This window comes from Procambarus clarkii, chromosome 41, assembly GCF_040958095.1.
Source record: "Procambarus clarkii isolate CNS0578487 chromosome 41, FALCON_Pclarkii_2.0, whole genome shotgun sequence".
NCBI lineage: Eukaryota > Metazoa > Arthropoda > Malacostraca > Decapoda > Cambaridae > Procambarus > Procambarus clarkii.
This window is the reverse complement of record NC_091190.1, coordinates 15,551,815-15,577,045: the sequence shown is the minus strand read 5'-3', so window position 1 is coordinate 15,577,045 and position 25,231 is coordinate 15,551,815. Positions and strand designations below refer to the sequence as shown.

General features: G+C 39.8%; 1 protein-coding gene and 1 long non-coding RNA gene across 3 annotated transcripts in view; one reads left to right on the top strand and one right to left on the bottom strand.

The window, feature by feature from the left end:
- The window catches only part of LOC138373093 (uncharacterized), a 200,128-nt gene that overhangs the window by 128,530 nt on the left and 46,367 nt on the right, over positions 1 to 25,231 (bottom strand). The window lies entirely within an intron of this gene.
- LOC123749494 (cytochrome P450 4C1) lies at positions 652 to 13,533 on the top strand. Of its 2 annotated transcripts, none has more exons than XM_069339390.1 (12): positions 652 to 803; positions 2,896 to 3,077; positions 3,625 to 3,706; positions 3,881 to 3,984; positions 5,769 to 5,859; positions 6,146 to 6,331; positions 6,811 to 6,880; positions 7,379 to 7,578; positions 8,187 to 8,365; positions 9,980 to 10,148; positions 11,104 to 11,283; positions 11,618 to 13,533. In XM_069339390.1, exons 2-12 carry the CDS (start codon positions 2,961 to 2,963, stop codon positions 11,779 to 11,781), a joined length of 1,542 nt encoding a protein of 513 aa, XP_069195491.1. In that variant the 5' UTR covers positions 652 to 803; positions 2,896 to 2,960; the 3' UTR covers positions 11,782 to 13,533. The 2 variants fall into 2 exon arrangements, with proteins under 2 accessions (XP_069195491.1, XP_069195490.1); XM_069339389.1 differs by having other exon boundaries at positions 655 to 803; positions 2,826 to 3,077.

Below are 25,231 nucleotides of genomic sequence, written 5' to 3'. Positions count from 1 at the left end.
CCAGCCAAAGATAAACCACAGGTTCCTCCTTGCAATAACACGTTTGCATCCTTCTTCTTTCTTAATCTATTGTCTCCTTTTTAGGGAGTCATCGTGACTTCTTATTTTGTTTATTTTTCCAAAGCACGTAGCCTAACAATTGTCGTTTTTTTGGAAAACAATAATTTTTATTATTACGTCATGCTATTTGGCAAATAGATCCGTCTCTCTCTCTCTAAACATATATCGTCGTCATGGGCTACTAAACTACTACTCATGGGCTACTAAACTACTACTACTAAACTAAACTACTACTAAACTACTACTAGACTACTACTCATGGGCGTCGTCCTCTGCTACTAAAATACCAATTTTAAAAAGTTCGTCTCGTCCCATATTATTTCGACCCTTCACCTTGGACCTCATAACTGCCTCTGTGATATAATAGGACTCCATTTCGCGCTGTTCAATCATTTCGACGACGCCTGGGAAGCAGCGCTACATACCGTACATTTCCCCAAACCGTCACTCATTATAAACCCGAGTTGGTGTATGCACTCAACAAACTCTTGACCCTCCCAGTGCACTCACACTAACCCTGGTAAGTGTTGCCACTGCCGCCCACTGGTTTGTCCGGCCGCCCACCCACACCAGGGCCTCTTGGGGTGGCCAATCAACACACCCTTGTGTGCGTGAGTGTTGAGTAAGGGGGGGAGTGTAGGCGAGTCAGTGTGTGTGTGCTGGTGCCCGTGTGTTGCTGTGCAGTGACGTCTCTTCCTCACTACTGGACCCCAACACTCACCATCACCGGATTACAAAAACAAGTAATTGTGTCTTAAAAACTCCTCAGCTGCTCGTCTCCAGCATAGTTCTTTATTAGGGTTGAGAGAGAGAGAGAGAGAGAGAGAGAGAGAGAGAGAGAGAGAGAGAGAGAGAGAGAGAGAGAGAGAGAGAGAGAGAGAGAGAGAGAGAGAGAGAGAGACAGACAGACAGACAGACAGACAGACAGACAGACAGACAGACAGACAGACAGACAGACAGAGACAGAGACAGAGACAGACAGAGAGACAGAGGTGAGAGAGAGAGAGAGATACAGAGAGACAGAGACAGATAAAGTTGGATTGAGCTTGTTACCGTGTCCAGAGAACGTAACACGGCTATAATAAACAGAGCACATCTCAGATAGCGGCAGATAGTAGGAGGAGAGGCAGATAGCGGCAGCAAGTGACGACCTTGATGTATCTGATCAGGTTCTTCCTACTCTCCCATCCTCAGATGGGTTGACGTGTTGCCTGCTGGCCTCTTAATAATAATTTATTTTCTTATTAGATATTCAATACTAAGTGACCACCCATTTTCCTATGTAAGTAAAAGTTAGTTTCCAGGGGTTAGATTAATCTATCTCCAGTAGACAACCTTGATAGGCACAAACAATTTAGAAGTCTTATATCTTGTGTGTGATTATACCATTCAGAGTGCTTTCTCATTGTGGAGTTCACGAAGTTCCTTAATTAGGCGGCTGTACCTGCTCTGAAAGTTAACCATATCCATACAAACATTATTTTGAAAACTTTATATAGACAAAAGTAGTATGTTAATCACCAATAATTTAAAAATATTTGACATAGCAGCCAATGACTCCCATCTGTGTATATTGGACAGTTTACTGATAAACACCGACATTTATCTTTACCGGGATATTCTAACTCTGAACTATTGAGAATCTTTTGCTGTCTATTTCAGTTTCCCATTTCTGGTGGAAATGTATCAGTGTAAGCGACCTCCGGTAGTAAATTTATAGTGTAAGCGACCTCTGGGGTAAACATATCAGTGTAAGCAATCCTAGACGGGGGCCTCTGTGATTGCTTTCATTATATTCAGTCGTGGCTTTGCTTTCTCCTTCAGATATTGAATTTGCTTGTTGAATGTCATTTTAGAATCTCTGCACACTCCGAGATATTGATATTATGTAACCCACTGAAGGTTAATGTCTTGAATGCGTAGGTGTCTGTCTGGAGTGCTGCCACCTAGTTACATTGCCTTAGACTTCTGTACAGATATTTTTAGTATATAAAAATATCTGTACAGATATTTTTAGCCCTAAACTGCTGCATTCAGATGTTACTTTATGTAACGCCCCCTTGTGCATTATTTAAGTGAAGGACCTGTGACGACTAATGCCAGGTTCTTTTGACTTTGGAATCGGAATGATGTCTGCTTTCTTCCAAGAGGTCGGTAGTTTGCCTTGCTGCCAAGATGCATTGATAACGTCCAATATCCCCTATTCTCCAGCAGGACCTGCACGTGCGGTCATTGAGTATGTAATGTAATCAGCACCTAGTGTAGTGTTCATACCACCTTTTTTTTGGTTCTGATTAGTTCTTGTTTGGTGAAGGAACAGTCATATTCGTCATTTGTAGCTATGCTCTCGTGAATGGCTGTCGACCTCTCTTGTGTTAATTGTTCTTGCTGCCTTCTGACCATTGCAGGAAGCTGATATGAAGCTGCTCTTTCTGCAAATTGGAGAGCAAGTCTCTCAGCCTCCTGCAATGGTTGAATACACACCTGTGGTCGGCCTGATCGACCTGATATGATTTTAATCTGGCCCCATATCGTGCTAAGACTACTGTAAACATATCAGTGTAAGCGACCTCTGGGGTAAACATATTAGCAGTTATTTTGTTTCTTTATTAGCACATTTAGGTACATCTGCATTTATGCAGCTACCCTAGACTATGAAGGGGGTACATAGTATAATGCTAAACATTACCCATCTCACAGGTTGGTTAGCGTACAGGGGTATGTGATCAGTTGCAAACCTTTTAATGTTGCCCAAAATATTTCAGAATCAAAGATAATAAGAACCAATCACGAAAATAAAAGCTTGATCAATTGATGCTTTACCTCGTGGAACAGCGAACGTGCTGAGCACCTCCCTCGCTGTGTGACTGTTGGCATTTAGTTCACTCTACGAGTCTGTCATGTCGTGGTTGCTGGACGAGGCGGTGAAGTGGGAGACGGGCAGTGTGATCACCTACTCGATCATCACCACCTTCATCACCTTGACGCTGGTGTGGTACTTCAAGAGGCAGCAGAAGGTGAGGAGGTGTCAGAAGACTGGCTGAGGGTGAGGTCCGGCCGGGGTTCGCCAGGTCGGGTGATTCCTGCCCGAAACGCTGCGCGTGCTAGTGGCTTTACAAGACTGTAATTACCATAATTGTATTCTCACATTCCTTATGTACATTCTTGTATATGCATAAATAAATAAATAAATAAAATTTATACAACAATGAACTTAGCAGTTTCGTCGTCACTATTACTAAGTAACACGTTATTAATGTACTTATTAATTCACTTTTAGTTTAAATTAAAAGTCAGTGATAAAGTCACAGAAATTTTAAGACATAATTATGTTCGCAAAATTTCCCTTTAAGCGCATGCGATATATTGAACTAGAATAAATATATATATAAGTTCTATACCGGCTATTTATGTTATAGACAACTATTTGAATTTTCCAATCCCCTTCCCCCCAAAAAAAATTTATCTTTAGTCTTCATGTGACACATGAGTGAAAATAATAATATTTTTTAACACTTAAAGAATAGTCCAGGAATACTCATGTGAAGCATTTTTGGCTTATAGGTGTGGCTGCTGGAGCAGATTCCGGGTCCCAGAGGTCTTCCAATCATCGGCAACGCTCTCTTCTTTAATGCGGACTCGTCAGGTAAGACGAGCCCACCACATTGTCTTGGTTTAACAGCTATTTGACATACATTTTATGCATACTCAAGCAAAACAATTTTCTTGAGAGATTTTTTTTTAATTATTGTGTTCCTGATTAATGAAACTTGGTAATTCTCGTCAGTCTGAGAGGAATTTGTCTTACGTCTTGTCTCAGAACTCTTCAAGAGGTTCTTGGCAGTGGCAGAGAAAGGTGAAGTGACCAGATTGTGGTTGGGTAGCACGGGTACGTGTCTCCTCAGCTCCGCTAGAACTGCCGAGGTATGTGTCGATGTTAAGGAAAGATTTTAATGAAACAATCGACATGTTTGTTTTACACACGCACACACACACACACACACACACACACACACACACACACACACACACACACACACACACACACTAACTGGAGAAACAGGCAGGAGTAACTGGTAGGGCGCTCCAGTGGAAAAGGCTCTGTACTCGGACCTATATATATACAATTATATATACAATCTCATATTCAATATATATATATATATATATATATATATATATATATATATATATATATATATATATATATATATATATATATATGCGAACAAGCCTGAATGGTCCCCAGGACAATATGCAACTGAAAACTCACACCCCAGAAGTGACTCGAACCCATACTCCCAGATGCCACGCAACTGGTATGTACAAGACGCCTTAATCCACTTGACCATCACGACCGGACAAAATGAGGTGATAGCCGAGGCTATATGAACCACCCCACCGCCGGCACTCGGATAGTAATCTTGGGCATAGCATTTTACCAAATCACCTCATTCTTTGGGGCACACGTGAGGAACACAAATGCGAACAAGCCTGAATGGTCCCCAGGACAATATGCAACTGAAAACTCACACCCCAGAAGTGACTCGAACCCATACTCCCAGATGCCACGCAACTGGTATGTACAAGACGCCTTAATCCACTTGACCATCACGACCGGACAAAATGAGGTGATAGCCGAGGCTATATGAACCACCCCACCGCCGGCACTCGGATAGTAATCTTGGCACTCGGATAGTAATCTGTCCCCAGAATGAGGTGATTTGGTAAAATGCCTTGCCCAAGATTACTATCCGAGTGCCGGCGGTGGGGTGGTTCATATAGCCTCGGCTATCACCTCATTTTGTCCGGTCGTGATGGTCAAGTGGATTAAGGCGTCTTGTACATACCAGTTGCGTGGCATCTGGGAGTATGGGTTCGAGTCACTTCTGGGGTGTGAGTTTTCAGTTGCATATTGTCCTGGGGACCATTCAGGCTTGTTCGCATTTGTGTTCCTCACGTGTGCCCCAAAGAATGAGGTGATTTGGTAAAATGCTATGCCCAAGATTACTATCCGAGTGCCGGCGGTGGGGTGGTTCATATAGCCTCGGCTATCACCTCATTTTGTCCGGTCGTGATGGTCAAGTGGATTAAGGCGTCTTGTACATACCAGTTGCGTGGCATCTGGGAGTATGGGTTCGAGTCACTTCTTGGGTGTGAGTTTTCAGTTATATATATATATATATATATATGTCGTACCTAGTAGCCAGAACTCACTTCTCAGCCTACTATGCAAGGCCCGATTTGCCTAATAAGCCAAGTTTTCATGAATTAATGTTTTTTCGTCTACCTAACCTACCTAACCTAACCTAACCAAGCTTTTTTTGGCTACCTAACCTAACCTTACCTATATATATAGGTTAGGTTAGGTTAGGTAGGGTTGGTTAGGTTCAGTCATATATCTACGTTAATTTTAACTCCAATAAAAAAAAATTGACCTCATACATAGTGAAAAGGGTAGCTTTATCATTTCATAAGAAAAAAATTATAGTAAATATATTAATTCAGGAAAACTTTGCTTATTAGGCAAATCGGGCCTTGAATAGTAGGCTGAGAAGTAAGTTCTGGCTACTAGGTACGACATATATATATATAAACACATATGTATGTATGTATGTATATATGCATGTTCCAAAATTTCTTAAAGAAACTAAATGTAGGGTTGCTATAAGAAGTGAAAAGGAAACATGAAATCTTGGTACTTGCAGGTAATTTTGAGCAGCACAAAGCACTTAGATAAGAGCGAAGACTACACTCTCCTTCATCCATGGCTTGGCAAGAGCCTCCTCACCTCCGCTGGTAAGTCCTCGACAAGACGAAAGAAAGAGAGAGAGAGAGAGAGAGAGAGAGAGAGAGAGAGAGAGAGAGAGAGAGAGAGAGAGAGAGAGAGAGAGAGAGAGAGAGAGAGAGAGAGAGAGAGAGAGAGAGAGAGAGAGAGATTAAATCATTTTGGCAATCATGTCTATCCAATCTGCCAAATAGTTACGCAGGGCATAAAGAGCTAAACCTAATTATCTCATATGCTACTGATTGTTAAGTACGTTCTGTTAAGTAAGTATCTACCCCCAAGCCCTCCTCCTTGCAGGCAGTCACTGGCATGCTCGCCGGAAGCTTCTCACCCCAGCGTTCCACTTCAAGATCCTGGAGCAGTTCATAGAGGTCTTCAACAGACAGATCAACAAGATGGTGCATAAATTACTGAAGAAAGCTGATGGAAGCCCCTTCGACATATCTGACGACATTACCCACTGTGTTCTGGATATAATTTGTGGTCAGTATACATACATATATATATATATATATATATATATATATATATATATATATATATATATATATATATATATATATATATATATAACCACATTAATACAATTTCACACACTTGGACTGCCGGATCCTGGAACATAAGACCACAAAAGCAGAAGCCCGAAGCTCTACTCACTACCCCCACAATAATCAAGGAACCAAAAGGCACACTGGTATCCAACTGGGACTTAAGTCCCATAAAGAGAGAGAGAATACCATCCTAAGGTTCAGAATATTAGACTTATATTCAATACATGTTTTTTAGCTTAATTTTAAAATACTAAATTAATATATTTAGATTTATTTCTGGTAAATACACAGCTCTACCCCCCTTCTTATATTGAAATATCTACATATAACAATTACGTGTTGCTTCTCAACAGAGACGTGCTACATAGCCTTCCCAGCTTGGTGCTTTCTTTCATATTTACTTCTCAACAGAGACAGCAATGGGACGCTCCATCAACGCCCAGGATAACAGTGAATCCGAGTACGTCCAAGCTGTGAGGAGGTAAGCTGGATCTTTTTAACTCATTCTTTATCGCTGTGTTATTAATTCATTTACTCGTTTATATATTTAACAGTAATATATTGGTAAAAATAACTAAGGTAGTGGTATTACGACTGTTGTAGAGGTTTCACTTGTGTTTCACTAATGGCAGGTTTATTACTGCGGTTCTCTATGTGGATACTTCGAGTCGAGATCTACATATATATATATATATATATATATATATATATATATATATATATATATATATATATATATATATATATATATATATATACATATATACATATATACATATATACATATACATATATTACCCTACTTTAAAGTATGTAAACATCCTTTTGACTATAATCGTGTACTTTTTGTAATCAATTTTCATTATCCAAATTTTTTGGAGTTATGGACAAGAATATGGAGACATGGAAGCTTCATAATTGGCATGTCTTTGATCGTGAAACTGTCGATGATTATACTTAACCCATTTAACCTGCGCAGGATATCTGGATTAATACAATACCGCCAATTTCGACCTTGGATGTACAATGACTTCTTATTCAAACTGCTGGGTCCTATCAAGGAATATAACGCCTGCCTCAAGACCCTCCACGACATGTCCAACAGCACCATTAAGGAGAGGAAGGCGTCCCGGAAAGACAAAGCAAACACTGAGGTCCTCGAGGAGGAAGAAGTATTCGGTAAGTTTCAAGACTATTAAGTAGAGGGGGTTTTAAAGAGGCATTATCCTGTAAGGTTCAACAAATAAGTCTGTTTAGCTTATAAAATAATATTATTTTTTTACTTGTGTTGCTTTGACAAACTAAACTAACTTATCCTAACCTCCCTAGGCCTAATTCACGATATCTGAGGCCTAATATAGTACACATGTGTGCTATACTAGGCCTAGGAATATTTAACTTTGTGTTCTAGCTTCATTTATTTTAAAAGAATTCCTTACTAGTCAGTATACTACTATTTAAAAGCTAAGAACGTACGAATTGTGACTATTGACGATCGTCACAATACTACTATCTAAACAGTAGAATGGGTTAATTATATTGTGAACACTTGCTAATAGACCTGGACGGGAAATGTAATCAAGAAATACAAAATGAGTCTACAAATTGGGAGGTTGAAGCCTAGAGAGGGTTTTCCAACTTACAAAACAAAGCTAGTGGAATGGACAGAGACGCCAAAAACAAATTCGGGTCAACTATTAGACGGGAGAGGAGGATACGAGCAACATACTAACACATATTTCATATAAGTCTTCACTAATGGAGACCTCAACAATTTACTCAACCAGGGAAGAAGAAGCGTCAGGCGTTCCTGGACCTGATGCTGGAGTACGCTGAAGAAAACCCCGAGTTGACAGACGAGGAGATAAGGAAGGAGGTGGATACATTCATGTTCGCGGGTCACGATACCACGGCGTCAGCCATCAACTGGGTCCTCTATTGCCTTGGTCTTCACCCAGATATCCAGGTAATACGTCTACCATTACCAACACCCGAAACCCGAACGGGTTTGCCCGAAACGCTATGCGTACTAGTGGCTTTAGGTATTGTATGTACTACCTCTATCTTTAAATCTAACAGAATGTTTGTACTGTAACGCTGCAACTATGTATGTGCTGTTCCTAAATAAATTATTATTATTATTATTATTATTATTATTATTATTATTATTATTATTATTATTATAACACGGGCGAAAATCTTCCTCAGATTTTATTTTGTGGGGCAAAGCAAAAGATAAAGTTACAGGAAGTTCCGACATTATGTTACAGCTGACATTGGGCACTGGTATCCAAGTATCTGTTAAGGTGGGAGACGCGTCTACAATGTTGGTTAAGGCAATAAGTCCTTAATCCCATGTTCCCTGGAATACGACCCCGCAATATCGATTAACAACCAGGTACTCATTTTACTGTTGGGTAATCAGAGCCTACAGTTAAAGATTGACTCCCAGTAAATCCTCCAACCCGTTCTCGCACTTTCTTACAGTCAATATTGACTTATTAAATAAGTGCATATGTGACATACTAATTTATCATATGTGACATACTAATTTATCTATACATACTAAATCCTCCCCAGCCAGGATACGAACCCAGGACAAAGCGCTTGCGAAACGCCAGGCTAGTGTCTTAATCACTACACCACGGGACTGTGTTGAATGAGGCCTCTACAGTGTTGGAGGAGGCCTCTAATATTGGGTATGAGGAAAGGAGAGCAAGAAAGGGGGAAGAGAGAAAGGAAAGAAAAAAGTGATCAGTTTAATAGCGCTAAAAATCGAGTGCAGTTCAAGCCTAATAACAGGCTCTAGAAGCTGAAGGTTGTTGATACGACCCAGGAGCTAAAGTCTGACCTGTTGAGCCAATACCGCTTATCGTTTACACAAAAATTGACGAGGTTGCATATGTAATAAGTTTACAGATCAGAGTTGAAAGGTTTTAAATAAATAAAACAAAATTATCGTAAATGATGCAGTCGGTAATGTACCGGAGCGGACCGTCGCTGTAATGTACTAGTTATTATTTTTTGTACTATACAGGTGGGTACAGGAGCTGACGACGTCTGACTCCTGTTAGCAGGCTGAGAGATTTCCCCTTCACATAGCTCCTGTAGCCTTACCCCACTTGTTTTCTCTGAAACAAGACCCGTCAATCAGTTAACAACCCAATTACTGCTGGGTGAACGCCTAGTCAATCTTCCCTGGCCACGAGTCGAACTCTGGCGAAATCGCTCGCAGGATGAGTGTGTTTCCACTGCGCCATCGAGAGTGAGAGCGGGTTAGCGTCATAAGGAGCTGCATAGCATGAGCCAATAACCCTTGTGCAGTTTACTTCAATGAAAAATTTATTTATTTATTTATTTATATACAAGAAGATACATTGGGGGTTAACAGAGAACATAGAAATTAAGTTGAATTTACATTCTTGTAAAGCCACTAGCACGCATAGCGTTTCGGGCAAAATTTTCTCGTTGCTGAATTTAAATAATATCGAATTTCCTTTTCCTTGGAGGATTAATTAATATCTTTTTACTCATAATAATTCTGACCATTTCTCACAACTGAGAGTGTGTGTCCCCCCAGACTCGGGTGCAAGAGGAGCTGGACGACATATTTGGCGGTTCTGACCGACCCGCGACCATGGACGACCTTCGCCAGATGAAGTACGCGGAAATGTGCATCAAGGAGTCCCTGAGAATATTCCCCCCCGTGCCCGTCATCTCTAGGGACATCAAAGAGGAAATTGTTATAAGTAAGTAGAAGTTCTTCTCCAGCACTGACAGGGGAGGCAAACATTGTGCTGAGGAGTCATGCTCCTTTATTGTAACTTATTATACAATACTGATAACGGGATGTTGTACTTTGTATACCAGGGATCTGGCATATATGTGTGTGTATATATATATATATATATATATATATATATATATATATATATATATATATATATATATATATATATATATATATATATATATATATAACTTTTCATCTTACACAGCTAAACAAATATAAGTAATATCCATTTAATTCTCATTTTTTCATGGACTTTAATTTCTTACACGAAAATGGAAATTTCTGTGTGCGTACAAATGGAACATCTGTCTGTTACAGTGGATTTGGTACAAATAATAAATGGTACATTCCCAGTGAATCTTCTCATGGATGTATATGACGTTAGTGTGATTTTCTGTGTGTACATCTGTCTGGTTGTCACATGTGGTAACCTCTTGTTAGGTGGCTTATTTAAGAGAGGGAGGCTTTTGTAGTGAAGATAGGTATGGCGGATATTTGTTTTGTGGACATTGTAAGACATGCACACGCCAGATAATGTGTAAAACCTTGACTTGGTACCAGCTCGATGCCTCATGACCCTTTGTGGATTTAGTTAAATCTCAGGTTATATTACTTTTAGCGTGTCGTGGTCCAGTGGCTTAAGGCGTGTGCTTGGGGGTACCCAGAGTGCAGGTTGGAATCCTTTTCGTGGCTCCAACTGATGTTATCATTAGTATATGTATTATTAGTAGTATTAGTACATAAGAACATAAGAACAAGGTAACTGCAGAAGGCCTATTGGCCCACACGAGGCAGCTCCTCTCTATAACCACCCAATCCCACTCATAAACATGTCCAACCCACGCTTGAAACAATCGAGGGACCCCACCTCCACCACGTTACGCGGTATTATATTTATTTTATTCACGCAGACAACTACCGTATTCCGGCCAAAACCATCGTGGCTGCAGTCATCTATAAGATCCATCGTGACCCCGAGCAGTTCCCTGACCCCGAGGTGTTCGACCCTGACCGCTTCCTGGCGGAGAACGCCACCAAGCGTCATCCCTACGCCTATGTTCCCTTCAGCGCCGGCCCCAGGAACTGCATTGGTTAGTTTATTTATATATATATATATATATATCAATTTAACAGTATTTTTGTACTGTTATTTATTGACACTCGAGTAAAGCTGTTATAAACAAATGGACAATTTCTCATGTTTATTTCCAGTGAGTGGAAGGTTAGTTTTGCAATAAAAAAATATAGGATGGGTTAATGAACTGGCTTCAAGAGTTTTATAATATATACTCACTAAGATAATCTATATGTATACATTCTACGAGGTTTATGGAAGTATATGCATGAAATTTATAATAAACCAATGATCAGCCTCATCACACATTTTTTTGTGCCATGTTGTGAGATGTCTCAATATCCCACCAGGTCAGAAGTTCGCCATGCTGGAGCTGAAGACTGTAGTGAGCAGCATCTTCCGCAAGCTGCGGGTTGAGAGCGTCGTCCCCAGGAAAGACCTTAAGATAACCGCTGAGATCATTCTTAGGCCGGCCAATGGCAACATCCTCAAGCTGTCACCCAGGACCAAGTAGGCTACACGAGGGTGCGCGAAGTGCAGGAAACACCTGAAGGATAGCACATGGAAGCACACACACACGGACGTGGGAGTACAAACAGTGGTTGGAAGATGACGCATGAGAGCCCCCATTGGCGCTGGATAACCATTGGGGCTCACATTGATGTGGGGGTACCTGGTGGGCGACGCATGGGAGCCCACAGAAGCGTGGGAGTACGTGGAGGATGAAACATACAATAATATTGACACCTAACCGACCATTAGGCTTCGTTACAAGCCTTTTCTGTTTTTGATCCGAGGTATATAATTATTTATCATTTGTTGCTGCGTTAAATTCTTGAACATTATATTAGTTACTGCACTCTATTCTAGATTATTGCAGAGTTGTTGCGTTCTGTTTTAGAATATTGCATATTTGTTGCATTCTATTCTAGAATACTGCATACAATTTTGATCAGCTTATCTGAGGAAAGTTGTTGACGAATTGGAAGATAAACAGATTTAAATGTTGTGAAACCTATAAAAAAAAAGGACAAAATTAAGAAATGAATCCCCCCCCCCCCAAAAAAAAAAAATTATTATTGCTGGACAAATTAAACGCTCAACGACCATTTTAAAATTATAAGAAAAATATTTCAGACCAAAAAATGAGGCAACAAAGCCATTTTATTTAACTTGGTGGTAAACATGCGGAAGACCTCACCAGAGGAGGTAATACAACGTGCTACTGTTTCTACGTATAAAAAAAAATCTATAAATATATTTTCCCCCAACTCCTCACCTTACACTGTAATGGCCCATTACAAGCTCTTCAAAAACAAGCAGAGCCTCGTGATGAGCCGATGGTGTGTTGCTCTTTGGATTATTTTGTAATCGTTTGATGCTTTGTAATCCGTTGGAAGCTTTGCAATCTGTGGTTGCATTGTAATATGTTGGTGACTAATTTGAATATGTGGTTGTTTCTTAATGCAATGGTAGCCTTGTAATCCGCGATAGCTTTGTAATCTGAGAAAGCTCTGTAATAATTTGGTATCTTTTTTTATTATCCACTGTATCATGATATATTTTTTTAATTTCCAAACAGAATGTTCTTAATAAATAATTTCCGTAACTAATAGGGATTAATATATATTATATATATATATATATATATATATATATATATATATATATATATATATATATATATATATATATATATATATATATATATATATCAGTTCTTAGAAGACTATTCCAACTGATTTACTTCTTTAAGTTCACTGCCAATCAGTTATAAATTCATTAAATATTGTACGATGCAACTGTATTTTTCTTTCACACTATTTCGTTGCCAATTATTAATATTTATACAAAAGACAAATTCAGAACTAGCGGCGGTTGATAGGTTGTCTCAGGTATCAAATTGTTAGAACCTAACCTAACTTAACCAAGCCTAGCCTAGCCAAAACTATTTTAGCCTAGCCTAATCTAGTCTGGGGGTAGGCGAACATAGTCTCTCCAAGAATAGCATAGTAATAAATGAAACTACATAAGGCCCATTGGCCCATATGAGGCAGCTGCTATTTATATTCACTTAGACTCATTTTAATTTAAGCTTGAAATAACTCCACGTCTACTGTGTTACCAGGTAATATGTTACATAAATTAACAACCAAGTGTTCAAACCATGCAGTATTTACCTAGATATGTCCTTGATCGAAAACTATCAAACACATATTCATTATTGCATGTGGAAAATGTTGTTGTTGATATATTTAGAACATTACAGCTTTTTTCTTACACCCTTTCATCCATTTATAGTCATGTCAATCCTTATACTTCGTCTTCATAGATAATGTACATTATGTTTTTTAATTTATAAGTGAAGTCTATAATTCTAGTTTATAATTTAAACAGTTTTATTTGTGTATATTCAACTGAATTATGTCCATTTTATAATATGGAGACTAAAACTGATTCTACATAATCTAAATGATGCCTAACAAAGGCAAAATAAACGTAGCCTAACCTAACCCATCGTTATTTCCTGCAGTCATACACACAATGGAAATTATTTTATTAAACGGTGTTCTGAAAAAATTGCATAAAATCCGCAAATATTCCATTGAATGATAAAGTTACCAGGACGCGTAATATAAGATGAGTAAACTAACAAAATATTCAAGTCAAATTATTAATTAATCAGGGGGTGACAGAATTCACAGAAATTTAATTACTCTGTAGACAGAGCATACATATATAACCGTGAAACAAATATTGAATAAATAATGTTTAATTTAATAAACAAAAATAACATACGCTTTACATCTACTGAATTTGTTATTTCAAAATGCAACATGTCCATACAAGCAAGAGGCGGACGTCTCTAGTACAGTTCACTTCCAGATTGGAACATATATATACACCACCTGTTTTTTCCCAGTCATTACATTTGGCGATAAAATCGCAGAGGAAAAAATATCAAGGAATAGAATGGTGAAGTTAGGGAGCAGAGGATAGGTAGCAGAATTTTCAAGGGGGATTTGTGTGGACCAACCGGGGAGCCGGTCGGCCGAGCGGACAGCACGCTGGACTTGTGATCCTGTGGTCCTGGGTTCGATCCCAGGCGCCGGCGAGAAACAATGGGCAGAGTTTCTTTCACCCTATGCCCCTGTTTCCTAGCAGTAAATAGGTACCTGGGTGTTAGTCAGCTGTCACGGGCTGCTTCCTGGGGGTGGAGGCCTGGTCGAGGACCGGGCCGCGGGGACACTAAAAAAAAGCCCCGAAATCATCTCAAGATAACCGTCGAGCGCTGGTCCTTCAGGCTATGAAAACAAACAAAGCCTGAAAGCTACTCCCACGTGAGTACTCATGTTTATTTGTGCTACGGAATATTTCAATTATATCCTTGCATTATTTGTATTTACTAATATATTGAATTATATGTCTGCCAGATTGTCTGCCTACTTTTTTTTCTATTCGTCTACTCTTTCTTTATAGGTTCTCATGGTACCGTTGGCTTCGTTTTCGACTCATAATCGGGGAACCCGAGTTCTAATCACGGGTGGGGCGCAAATGGTTGGGCACGATTCCTTTCACAAAAGAACTTAAGAACCAAGGAAACTGCAGAAGGCCTACTGGCCTATACATGGCAGCTCCTATTTATATCCACCCAAATTCATATATATATATATATATATATATATATATATATATATATATATATATATATATATATATATATATATATATGTCTAACTACGCTTGAACAATCCAGGAAGACAACGTCTATTACGTTATCCGGTTTTTAATTCCACACATTCACAACCGTGCTGTCCACAAATTCACCTGATGCCTCTGTTCACCTAGCAGTGAACAGGTATAGGAATTTGCCACCTGTTGTGAGGTAGCATCCGGGAGAGGGTCAGTAGTTTGACCTTGGGGAACCTCCATATAAGACTAAAGTATGTATGGAAAAGGTTTCTTGTCCTCGACAAAGCGAATTACATTCTATGAGAGACGCAGTGTACTACCATGCCACTAACTAGCTTTAATACAAAGAAATGTAGAGAATACTACAACAATATATATATATATATATATATATATATATATATATATATATATATATATATATATATATATATATATATATATATATATATACAGATAAGTTAACCATTATTCTGAAATCAACTAATCTACACATCAAAACTAATCCAATATGAGCTCGGCAAATGCCATCCATTAATTAATGTTTTGATTGCATTTGCTATGAAAATGGAAGATATAAAAGCTTGAAATTTCAAACAAAATATTGAAAAAATGTGTTTCCTATAAACTGAGATATTTATTTATTTGTATGTGAATGAAAAGATAATATATTTTTCATTTCTAACTTATACATTTACATTAAATATTTATATATTCTCAGTGTCCAAAAGTCTCACCAATACCCTTCGTCCTTTTGATGTAAAACTCGTCTTTCGACAAACTAACACACTTCACATTAATCTGGTTCACACTGCTCCTCCTGCTTCCAGTGCTATTGGTGTCTTATTTCCTGTTCGTTTTGTCCTCTCCAATACTTTGGTAAAACTGGATGTACACTGACTGACAGACTTAAGGAACACAAAATAAATGTTAAGTCTGCAGACACAAACAATGATCTCTTCTGTCATGTCAGGGACTCTTTAATCATCCCATAGATTGGTGTTCTTCTAAAATAATCTACCCTTGAGTTATCTTGAGATGATTTCGGGGCTTTAGTGTCCCCGCGGCCCGGTCCTCGACCAGGCCTTCTCCCCCAGGAAGCAGCCCGTGACAGCTGACTAACACCCAGGTACCTATTTTACTGCTAGGTAACAGGGGCATAGGGTGAAAGAAACTTTGCCCATTGTTTCTCGCCGGCGCCTGGGATCGAACCCAGGACCACAGGATCACAAGTCCAGTGTGCTGTCCGCTCGGCCGACCCTGCTTCCACTCTTCACAGACGCCTGACGGCGTCTACGACGGTTATCATCTTAAGATAACCCCAAGATAAGGCCGTCTTCAATTCCCTGGCCGTCAGACCCCCCCCCCCCCACCCCCTTCTCCCTCTGCTGACCAGTCCCTTGACTGCTAGGGGCTCCTATCTGCCTGGCCCACTAGACCCTTGGCCGCTAAACTCTTGGCCACCAGTCCCTGCGGTCCTGGCTTAGCGCTCTCTCCTAATAATTTTTTTTGGCCATCTTGCTTAGTTTCCAAAGAGAACTTCCGATTGTAAGGTTTTCTGGATAAAAACGGCTGTGTTGCGGACGGAGAGAAATGGTCGCTCGGCATAACAAAAGATCACCTTTCTTGTGCCCCGGTCCGTCCATCTCCTCTTCCTTATATTCACCGTTTCCTTTTCTTAATCCCTTCCCTCTACCCCGACCCAACCCGTCCCCTATACTTTCCTTTCTTGTATCCTCTCCCTCATCAATTCTCTCTCACTTTTTACACTTATTTATTTCTCCTTAAATTTTCTAACTAAAACTCTAAATTTTCTCCTGGACTTGCCCCTATCTCTTCCAATCCTTAGACCTTTCCCTTTCTCTCCATCTTTCATTCTCTTTCCAAAATCACCGTAGCCTTTATTCCCCTATATCTTTCCCTCCCATCATTTTCCTACTCTCAGTCTCTTGACTGTCACTCCTTCCTTCACCCATTCCTTTGGTGAATTATCCTTGCCATTCAACCTCACCTTATTTATGCTATCATTCTTATTCTCTCTCTTCCCGTCTCCCTTACCTCGTTATCAGCCCCTTCACACTCCCGCTATCACTCACCCTCTCTATTATTTCACTATTTGTCTCTCCCTCTGTGCATTACCTTATCGTCTTACCCCTTTCATCTCTCTCTTTCTATCTCTCTCTCTCTCTCTCTCTCTCTCTCTCTCTCTCTCTCTCTCTCTCTCTCTCTCTCTCTCTCTCTCTCTCTCTCTCTCTCTCTTTCTCCCTTATTGCGGGGTGTCTCCCACTCTTCCCCCCTCCCCTGCTTCCACCAGTCAACAGCCGAGCTCACGTCTCTGTAAATGCATTGTTAGGATATGTTTTGTACAATTACCGGTGCGAGGCAGGTGCGGGAGCGCGGAGACACCGGTGATTGATGCTGTAATTGGTAAAATTCGTGTTCAGGTTCCCCCCCCATTTCATATTGAAACGTCAGATAAGCTTTAAGGCGCTGGACCACGTCTGTTTGCTTCCGATCTTGTTTAAGAAACACTGTAGCCTATTTGTAGCCATTAAATTGTAGCCTATTTGTAGCCATTAAATTGTACCCTATTTGTAGCCATTAAATTGTAGCCTACTCCTAAATTGTAACCTATTCCAGCTTAACATCGAAGCAAAACGTTCAAGAGAAATATAAATCGGCATTTGCGGCACGATACAAAAACACGAAACTCTTTACTTATTAATGGCTTCATAAAATGTACAATATCTGTACCTATTAATTAACCATTGTAACATGTTCTAATGTATATTCTATAAATTAAAATTGTACTATTGTTAATATTAATAATATTAATGTGTTAAAATGAGCTCTTGGCGTCAAATGAGGACCTTCACTCCAGCCTCTGGCTCAATCAACCCCCAGGTATTTTTCAACAAATTTTTCCTTCCTCAGTACAGCAGTCAACGTTCAAAGTTAAGTGCCAGACGCATTTAACTTTATAAAGAATACAAGGAAGAAACGACTGCGATAAGTCAGCAAGATGGAGGATAATGCGTCGCCAGCAGGAACTGCCAAGTTTTGAAGTGTTGGCGTACTGTGCGTCTCAGCTGCACATGAATGGCGCTTTAAAATACAATGGTTAAAGTTTCCGTATAAACCACAGAGCTTATTTCTAGTAGGCACCAACATTAGGAGCTTCGATACTGAAAATAGACCAACCATATCTCTCTCTCTCTCTCTCGAGAGAGAGAGAGAGAGAGAGAGAGAGAGAGAGAGAGAGAGAGAGAGAGAGAGAGAGAGAGAGAGAGAGAGAGAGGGAGGGAGAGAGAGAGAGAGAGAGAGAGAGAGAGAGAGAGAGAGAGAGAGAGAGAGAGAGAGAGAGAGAGAGAGAGAGAGAGAGAGAGAGAGAGAGAGAGAGAGAGAGTTTTACACTACTAATTTTTCCCGGAACACGACCCTCCAATCAGTTAACAACCAAGTACCCAATTGCTGCTGAATAAACAGAGACGAACAGGTAAGGGTAATCATTTCAGTGGTAGGACAGTAGAACACGAGTAGACTAGATGAAAGGATTAGTACAATCCTTTCATTGCGTAGAAGTAATTGGTCCTCGTGTAATAACCCTCATGGGAGGGCTTTCGGTAGTAACGATGGGAGTTGTGTATTTGTTTAAATGATGGAGCTAACAGTGTCCTAGACGCAAAGGACTGTAATATTCAAGAGACAGGTTCCACGAATTCGAACATCAGAACATACAATAAACCAAACTGTAGTTGGCCTATCTATATCTACAAAGAATGACTGGTTGTCTGCCTTGCCTAAACACGTGGAAATATGAGGAATCAATCGATAAGTATTAAGTCTACCAACATCATGGGCTTCATACAAAATGTTGGCGATCTTACACGCAGTGTCTTGAGCACTCATCAACAACTAATGTGGTTGTTGTGCTTGAAACTTTTCTAGATGACAAGACTCCTGAGAAAGTTACTAAGATCGCAGGTTATAGTTCATGGATGGGTGGCGAGAAGCGAGACCAAGGAGGTGGAGGTACAGTTTGAGTGTGTCTTAAACGTCTAACCTATTAGTGTGGTCATCACTGTTCCTATAGAAACTATGTTCTTAAAATATACATGAATTCCGAAACGTCAATAATGGTATGCGCAATGTACAAACCTCATTCTCTATCAGATTCCTCTAATGGGCAACCTAATACACTACTAATACAAGGAATTAGTAGTGAATTAGTCAACACGTATAATTGTGGGTAACCTCAATATGTCCTTAGCCATATTGAGTGACCAATATAAATGCGGTCACCTACAATCGTGGGTAACCACATTTATAATGAGATCATTGTGGCTGATATTCCTCAAGTGGGCATGCAAAGGCATAGGCTACATGCGTACATAAATATACATAGAATACATACACATTTAAATATACATCAGATAATGCATATATAAACTTACCTGTTTACACATATGTCTGTGTGTTTACAATTCAAGTGAAGATGTTTTAAATTTAATTATGAAACTGATACTAACTCAACAATATCATATCCTGAACGCATTTATGATTACGCCTCGATACCTGAGAGCTAGTTCTTGAAGTTCTGCCAGTCCCCAAGCCCGTCCTGGGGCCAGGCTTGACTGGTATTCCACCTCTCACGTCTAATATCCATGGCAAGTCTTAAAAGTAAAACCGGCTGAAGCCAACATAAACAGGTGATCGTATCAACGTCAAGGACCAAGAGGCAGACGCTGCTCCCATGTGATCAAGAAGTGATTAATGGCGGGAGCGGGTCACTCCCACGGAACAATGGAACGCCTGTTATTATTCTCGCCAACACGACACGCGGCTGACTTAGAGTAATGTCTCTATTACAGTATACTGGATGACATACGCTCCAGGCTGTGAGGGGGAGTGGAGAGTGGGAGAGTGGGTGGAGAGATGGAAGAAGGGGGGCAGGGGAATGGAGGGAGAGAAGGAGAGTAAATTAGGTGATGAAAGGGAAGGAAGGGATGTGAAGGATGATAAGGAGAGAGAGAGAGAGGGAGGGGGGTGTAAAGTGGCTGAAGATAAGAGGAATCACAGCAAGAATGTGGATGTGGAACAGCCAAAAAGAGTTATGAGTAGAGAAGGATCTAAATAAGGTACCTTACCTTGCGATGATTTCGGGGCTCGACGTCCCCGCGGCCCGGTCCTCGACCAGGCCTCCACCCGATTGTGGGTACATCGATAGTGAAACACAATATTTTCAATTTTATCATTAAAAAATATATAAAAAATCAATTAAAAAACAGCATTAGAACGTCAAAATCAGCGAGACTTCTTATATTTATACAATTTGGTACAAAGTTATCTGACACGATGTGATCCTAATCCATACGAGACACCGTAGGCCAAACCTACGAAATTCATTCATATATTCTGAAAAAAAAACATTCTTCCGCCCATATCACAGAATGAATTAATTTTTTACGCTTCTGTGGAAGAGCTGGGGGGTTGCGGTATCGATCCCGGAAGCGCTCGTGCAAATACTGTATATACCATTTCAATCCTAAAATTGAGCTCCAACTTTAAAATAAAAAGAAGCCCATAGAGTTAGAAGTACTGTGACTATCCATTTTGTACTCTGAATTATACAAACAATTATACACAAACGGGAATTATACACAAACACATACTTCCACACATGCATAGTGCATAAATGCATAACACATACATGTGTATACAGCCTAACCTTCAATAACAGTAGTATTTTCGCAAATATTTGGTCAATCGTACAAAAATAAATTGTTGGATTCCAAAAAGTATTGTATTAAATAAATGTATTAAAAAGTATGGTATTGTATTACAGAATTAGCCCAAACGGCATTTAAAAAAAAAAGTGGAAATGTAACTAAAGAACCTAACCCCATCTGTCGAAGCACTCCTAGACCTCGTATACGCTATCTTAAGCCTAATGTGGTATATATGCTCTAAAAGCCTAGGAGTTTTGCTTCCTACAAATTTAATAATACAATTCTTAAATTTTATTGGCTACAGTCGGACATCGTTGAAGAATCGAGTAAATAGTTACAATAAACCCACACACACACACACACACACACACACACACACACACACACACACACACACACACACACACACACACACACACACATACACACACACACATACACACACATACACACACACATACACACACACACATACACACACACATACACACACACATACACACACACATACACACACACATACACACACACATACACACACACACACACATATATATATATATATATATATATATATATATATATATATATATACATATATATATATATATATATATATATAAGAAGCTGTTACGCGAGCAGCGTGTGCTGGAAGGTGGTGAAACCCGACGTGCCTTGTCAAAATTAAGCTGACTCGGTATGAGACCCCTGGGGACGGGGACGGACAACCACCTGGAAATTCTGCTTCATCGTCCTAGGAACGATCAAGCGCAGGCCAGCCGCTCAGGCTCCTCAAAAGAAGCTGGCGCTTTGGTTGAAAAAGATTACGTCCTCTCATATTTCTCGGGAAGCTCCTTGGCGACTAGTGTGGAGAAGACTAAGGGCTTTCTTCCTGTTACCTCCTGGCTGGACCATATATGGCTGATGTGTGCTTCCTGTGGCTCTCGCTACAGTTCTTTACTGCAAGGTTATCTCTTAAATATGCTGGTGAAATATGTGGGTATTTATTTATCCATCTGTAGCTGGTGTCCCATACACTGCGTCTAACTGGTATCTCTTACACTGAATATACGTGGTATCCCCCACACACTTCATATAACTGGTGCCCCATCATTTCATATAGCAGAGGTATCTTCATTATACCTTGATCATGTCCTTCCTAACTGATATATCATTGTATTCGGATGAATATTATAAAAGGAATTTGGCAGTATCGTTTACATTACTGCGCCTCTCAGGTCTTCCTAGTGGTTGATGCTTTTTTTTATATATATTTCCAGAGAATATCCTTTACAATTTTAACTGTTAATCTTAATTTCTCCATTAACTTTTTTTTAGCTGTTATATCTTCAATAAATATTTTACTTCTATATTCAAATTCTGCCAAAATTCTGGGTTTATTCACTTTATTCCCGCCCCCATGAAACGATATTTCACACATGTTTCAAGCCCACCCTCGTGACACTGATTTAGCTCCAAATCACGTAGTCAAAAAGAGCCACGATGACAAAAAATACTACTCAATAAAATAATATTTTATATACACAAAATAAAATCAGTAATGTATAAGTATAATAATCTATTTGTGCTACAATATGAACTCAATAAGTACTTTTTTTATAGAGGAGAGTACAGAAGTAGACGACGTCTGATTCCTATTGACAGGCATCGAGTCATCCATTCCCGTAGCTCATGTTAGATCTTAACTTACTAGTTAAGTGCCTTTCCTTGGAAGGCACTCGATTAATCGGTTTACAACCACGTCCCAAAGTTACTGCTGGGTGAACGGGAGTGAACAGTTAAGGGTTGGTGCACAGTCAACCCTCCCTGGCCACGACTCGAGCCCTGACGAAAGGACTGAAGCACTAAGACTTTGGGACGCTTAGGAGAAAAATGTATATGAGTTTCGTATGCTGTGAACGGTATATATATATATATATATCCCCCTTTACCATACTCCACAGATGCATCACTATTTTTAAAGCATCTTTTTTTCGTGGTTTGTTTTGATGTCTTTCCTGAGTAATAAAGACATAAAGAAAAGGATGCAGTAAAGTGACTCAAGTTTGTTTACCAATTATGTCTAACACAGCTGTTACATTGACATAACTACAGCAGGAAAATATATAGTATACATCTGTTTATCCTACAGCATAAAGCTTCTATTTTCTTGTTTTAGCTTTCATTAACAGAAAAAAAAATGTTTATTGGATAAATGCAACTTGGCAAACCAGATTTATTTCCTCTGGGAAACTAACGCAACAATATTTTTCATTCATCCGTTTTTTTGGGGTATTTATTTTAACGAATTACGTAAAGGGAAAATTACGCGAGCGACGGAGATAGAGATTTATAGCGGAAGGGCAGACAGCGAGCCCACTCCCGTGTCCTGTACAAGGATCATCATGCGACTTTAACTCAATATTCGGGAAAGATCTCAAACTTCACAACAGGACGCAGGTTCGAATCCTCGTCACGGCCCGTGTGGATTTGTTCATCTCAAACTTGTTCTTCTTCCAGGAAATGAATAATCACAAACTGATAATGTGGGATAATGAAATGTATGACACAAATATTTTGTTAATAGAGAAATATGAACTGATACAAAAAAAAACATGAAACAAATACACTGGTATTAACAGTTTACAGGACGAGTTACCCCTTGAGGTGGTGAGCGCTGCGGCACCTGGCTGCGGCACCTGGCTGCGGCACCCACAAAAAACACGAGGGCAAATTTCCTCTGACAAATTGCAGTTAGAAATGGCGTGCTTTGTCAGCGATTGGGGAGTAGCACGTTACAAATCCTAGCGGAGGAGCACACTTGTAGCTCCTGCTGGTGGTGGGTGGGTGGGGAGAGACCACACCTGCTGCAGGTACCTGCTGGGGGGGGAACATCTGCTACAGGTGGCTGCAATAACCAAATAAGTGAGATGAGGGAGGGAGAGGGAGGGATTATCTGACCTAATATGTTGGGTCACACACCTAATATCTGGGGATCATTTACCAAATATCTGTGGACATTGACCTTAATCGCGGAGTCACTGATCTTATATATATAGCGTTACTGACTATACACGGGGTCACTGACCTTATAGCTGAGGTCACTAATGTTATATTTGTGGGTCGCCCTATGAACACATCTGCGCTCAGAACTATTGCTCTTGACCCTAGTGTCAGCTGAGTCACTCTCACTGTCCAACCCGTTCTCGCACTTGCTTATAGTCAATATTGGCTTATTTAATAAGTGCATATGTGACATACTAATTGATTGTGAATATTTTAGTTTACCTTGAAAAGCTTCATAGAAAACACCGACCTTACCTAACCTTCTTAGTATGGTAAGATAAGCATCTTATTGCTTCGTAATTACAATTATTACTTAACCTATACCTATAACTGGTTAGGTAATAATTGTAATTACGAAGCAATAAGATGCTTATCTTAACATACTAAGAAGGTTAGGTAAGGTTGGGGTTTTCTATGAAGCTTTTCAAGGTAAACTAGTTTGTTTAGTATGTCACATATGCACGAATTTAATAAATCAATATTGACTATACGAAAGTGTGAGAACGGGTTGCCCTCAGATACTAAAGGAGGCAGCGGAAGCACTGTGGTGTACACTTGCTAAAGTCCTTAATTTCACATTGGAAAAGCGAAAGCATCCATATTGTAGGAAAATGGTTAATGTGATAACAATATACGAGGAAGGAGGAAGACCAGAACTACTGAATGACATACCAGCATCACTAACAAGCAAGGTATTAGACTCTAATACCAGGACATACAGTGCCAACACCTGGTACCTCACCCAGGACATAATAGTGCCACCACCTGGCACTTCACCCATCACAGCGTCACCCTCTGGCACCTCACCCAACATACAGTGTCAGTTTATGACACTCTCCCGCCCCGTGCAATAGCTGGGTTATGTATCCAATATCCCGTTTAATTTGGTTCGTTGGTGAAATTCCTGAGGAAATGAGACAGTCTGCATCTTTATCTCCCTAAGTATCTTTTTGGGGTTATTGGTTCTTGTGTGGAGCTCGTGCTGTCGTGGACATGTGATTCGTGAGAAGTACGACTCGTCTCGTCTGGAGGTGAGAGAGAGAGAGAGAGAGAGAGAGAGAGAGAGAGAGAGAGAGAGAGAGAGAGAGAGAGAGAGAGAGAGAGAGAGAGAGAGAGAGAAAGAGAGAAAGAGAGAAAGAGAGAAAGAGAGAGAGAGAGAGAGAGAGAGAGAGAGAGAGAGAGAGAGAGAGAGAGAGAGAGAGAGAGAGAGAGAGAGAGAGAGAGAGAGAGAAAGAGAGAAAGAAAGAGAGAGAGAGAGAGAGAGAGAGAGAGAGAGAGAGAGAGAGAGAGAGAGAGAGAGAGAGAGAGAGAGAGAGAGAGAGAGAGAGAGAGAAAACAATATATATATATATATATATATATATATATATATATATATATATATATATATATATATATATATATATATATATATATATATATATATATATATATATATATATATATATATATATAGGCGGGGCGGCCACCTTCAGG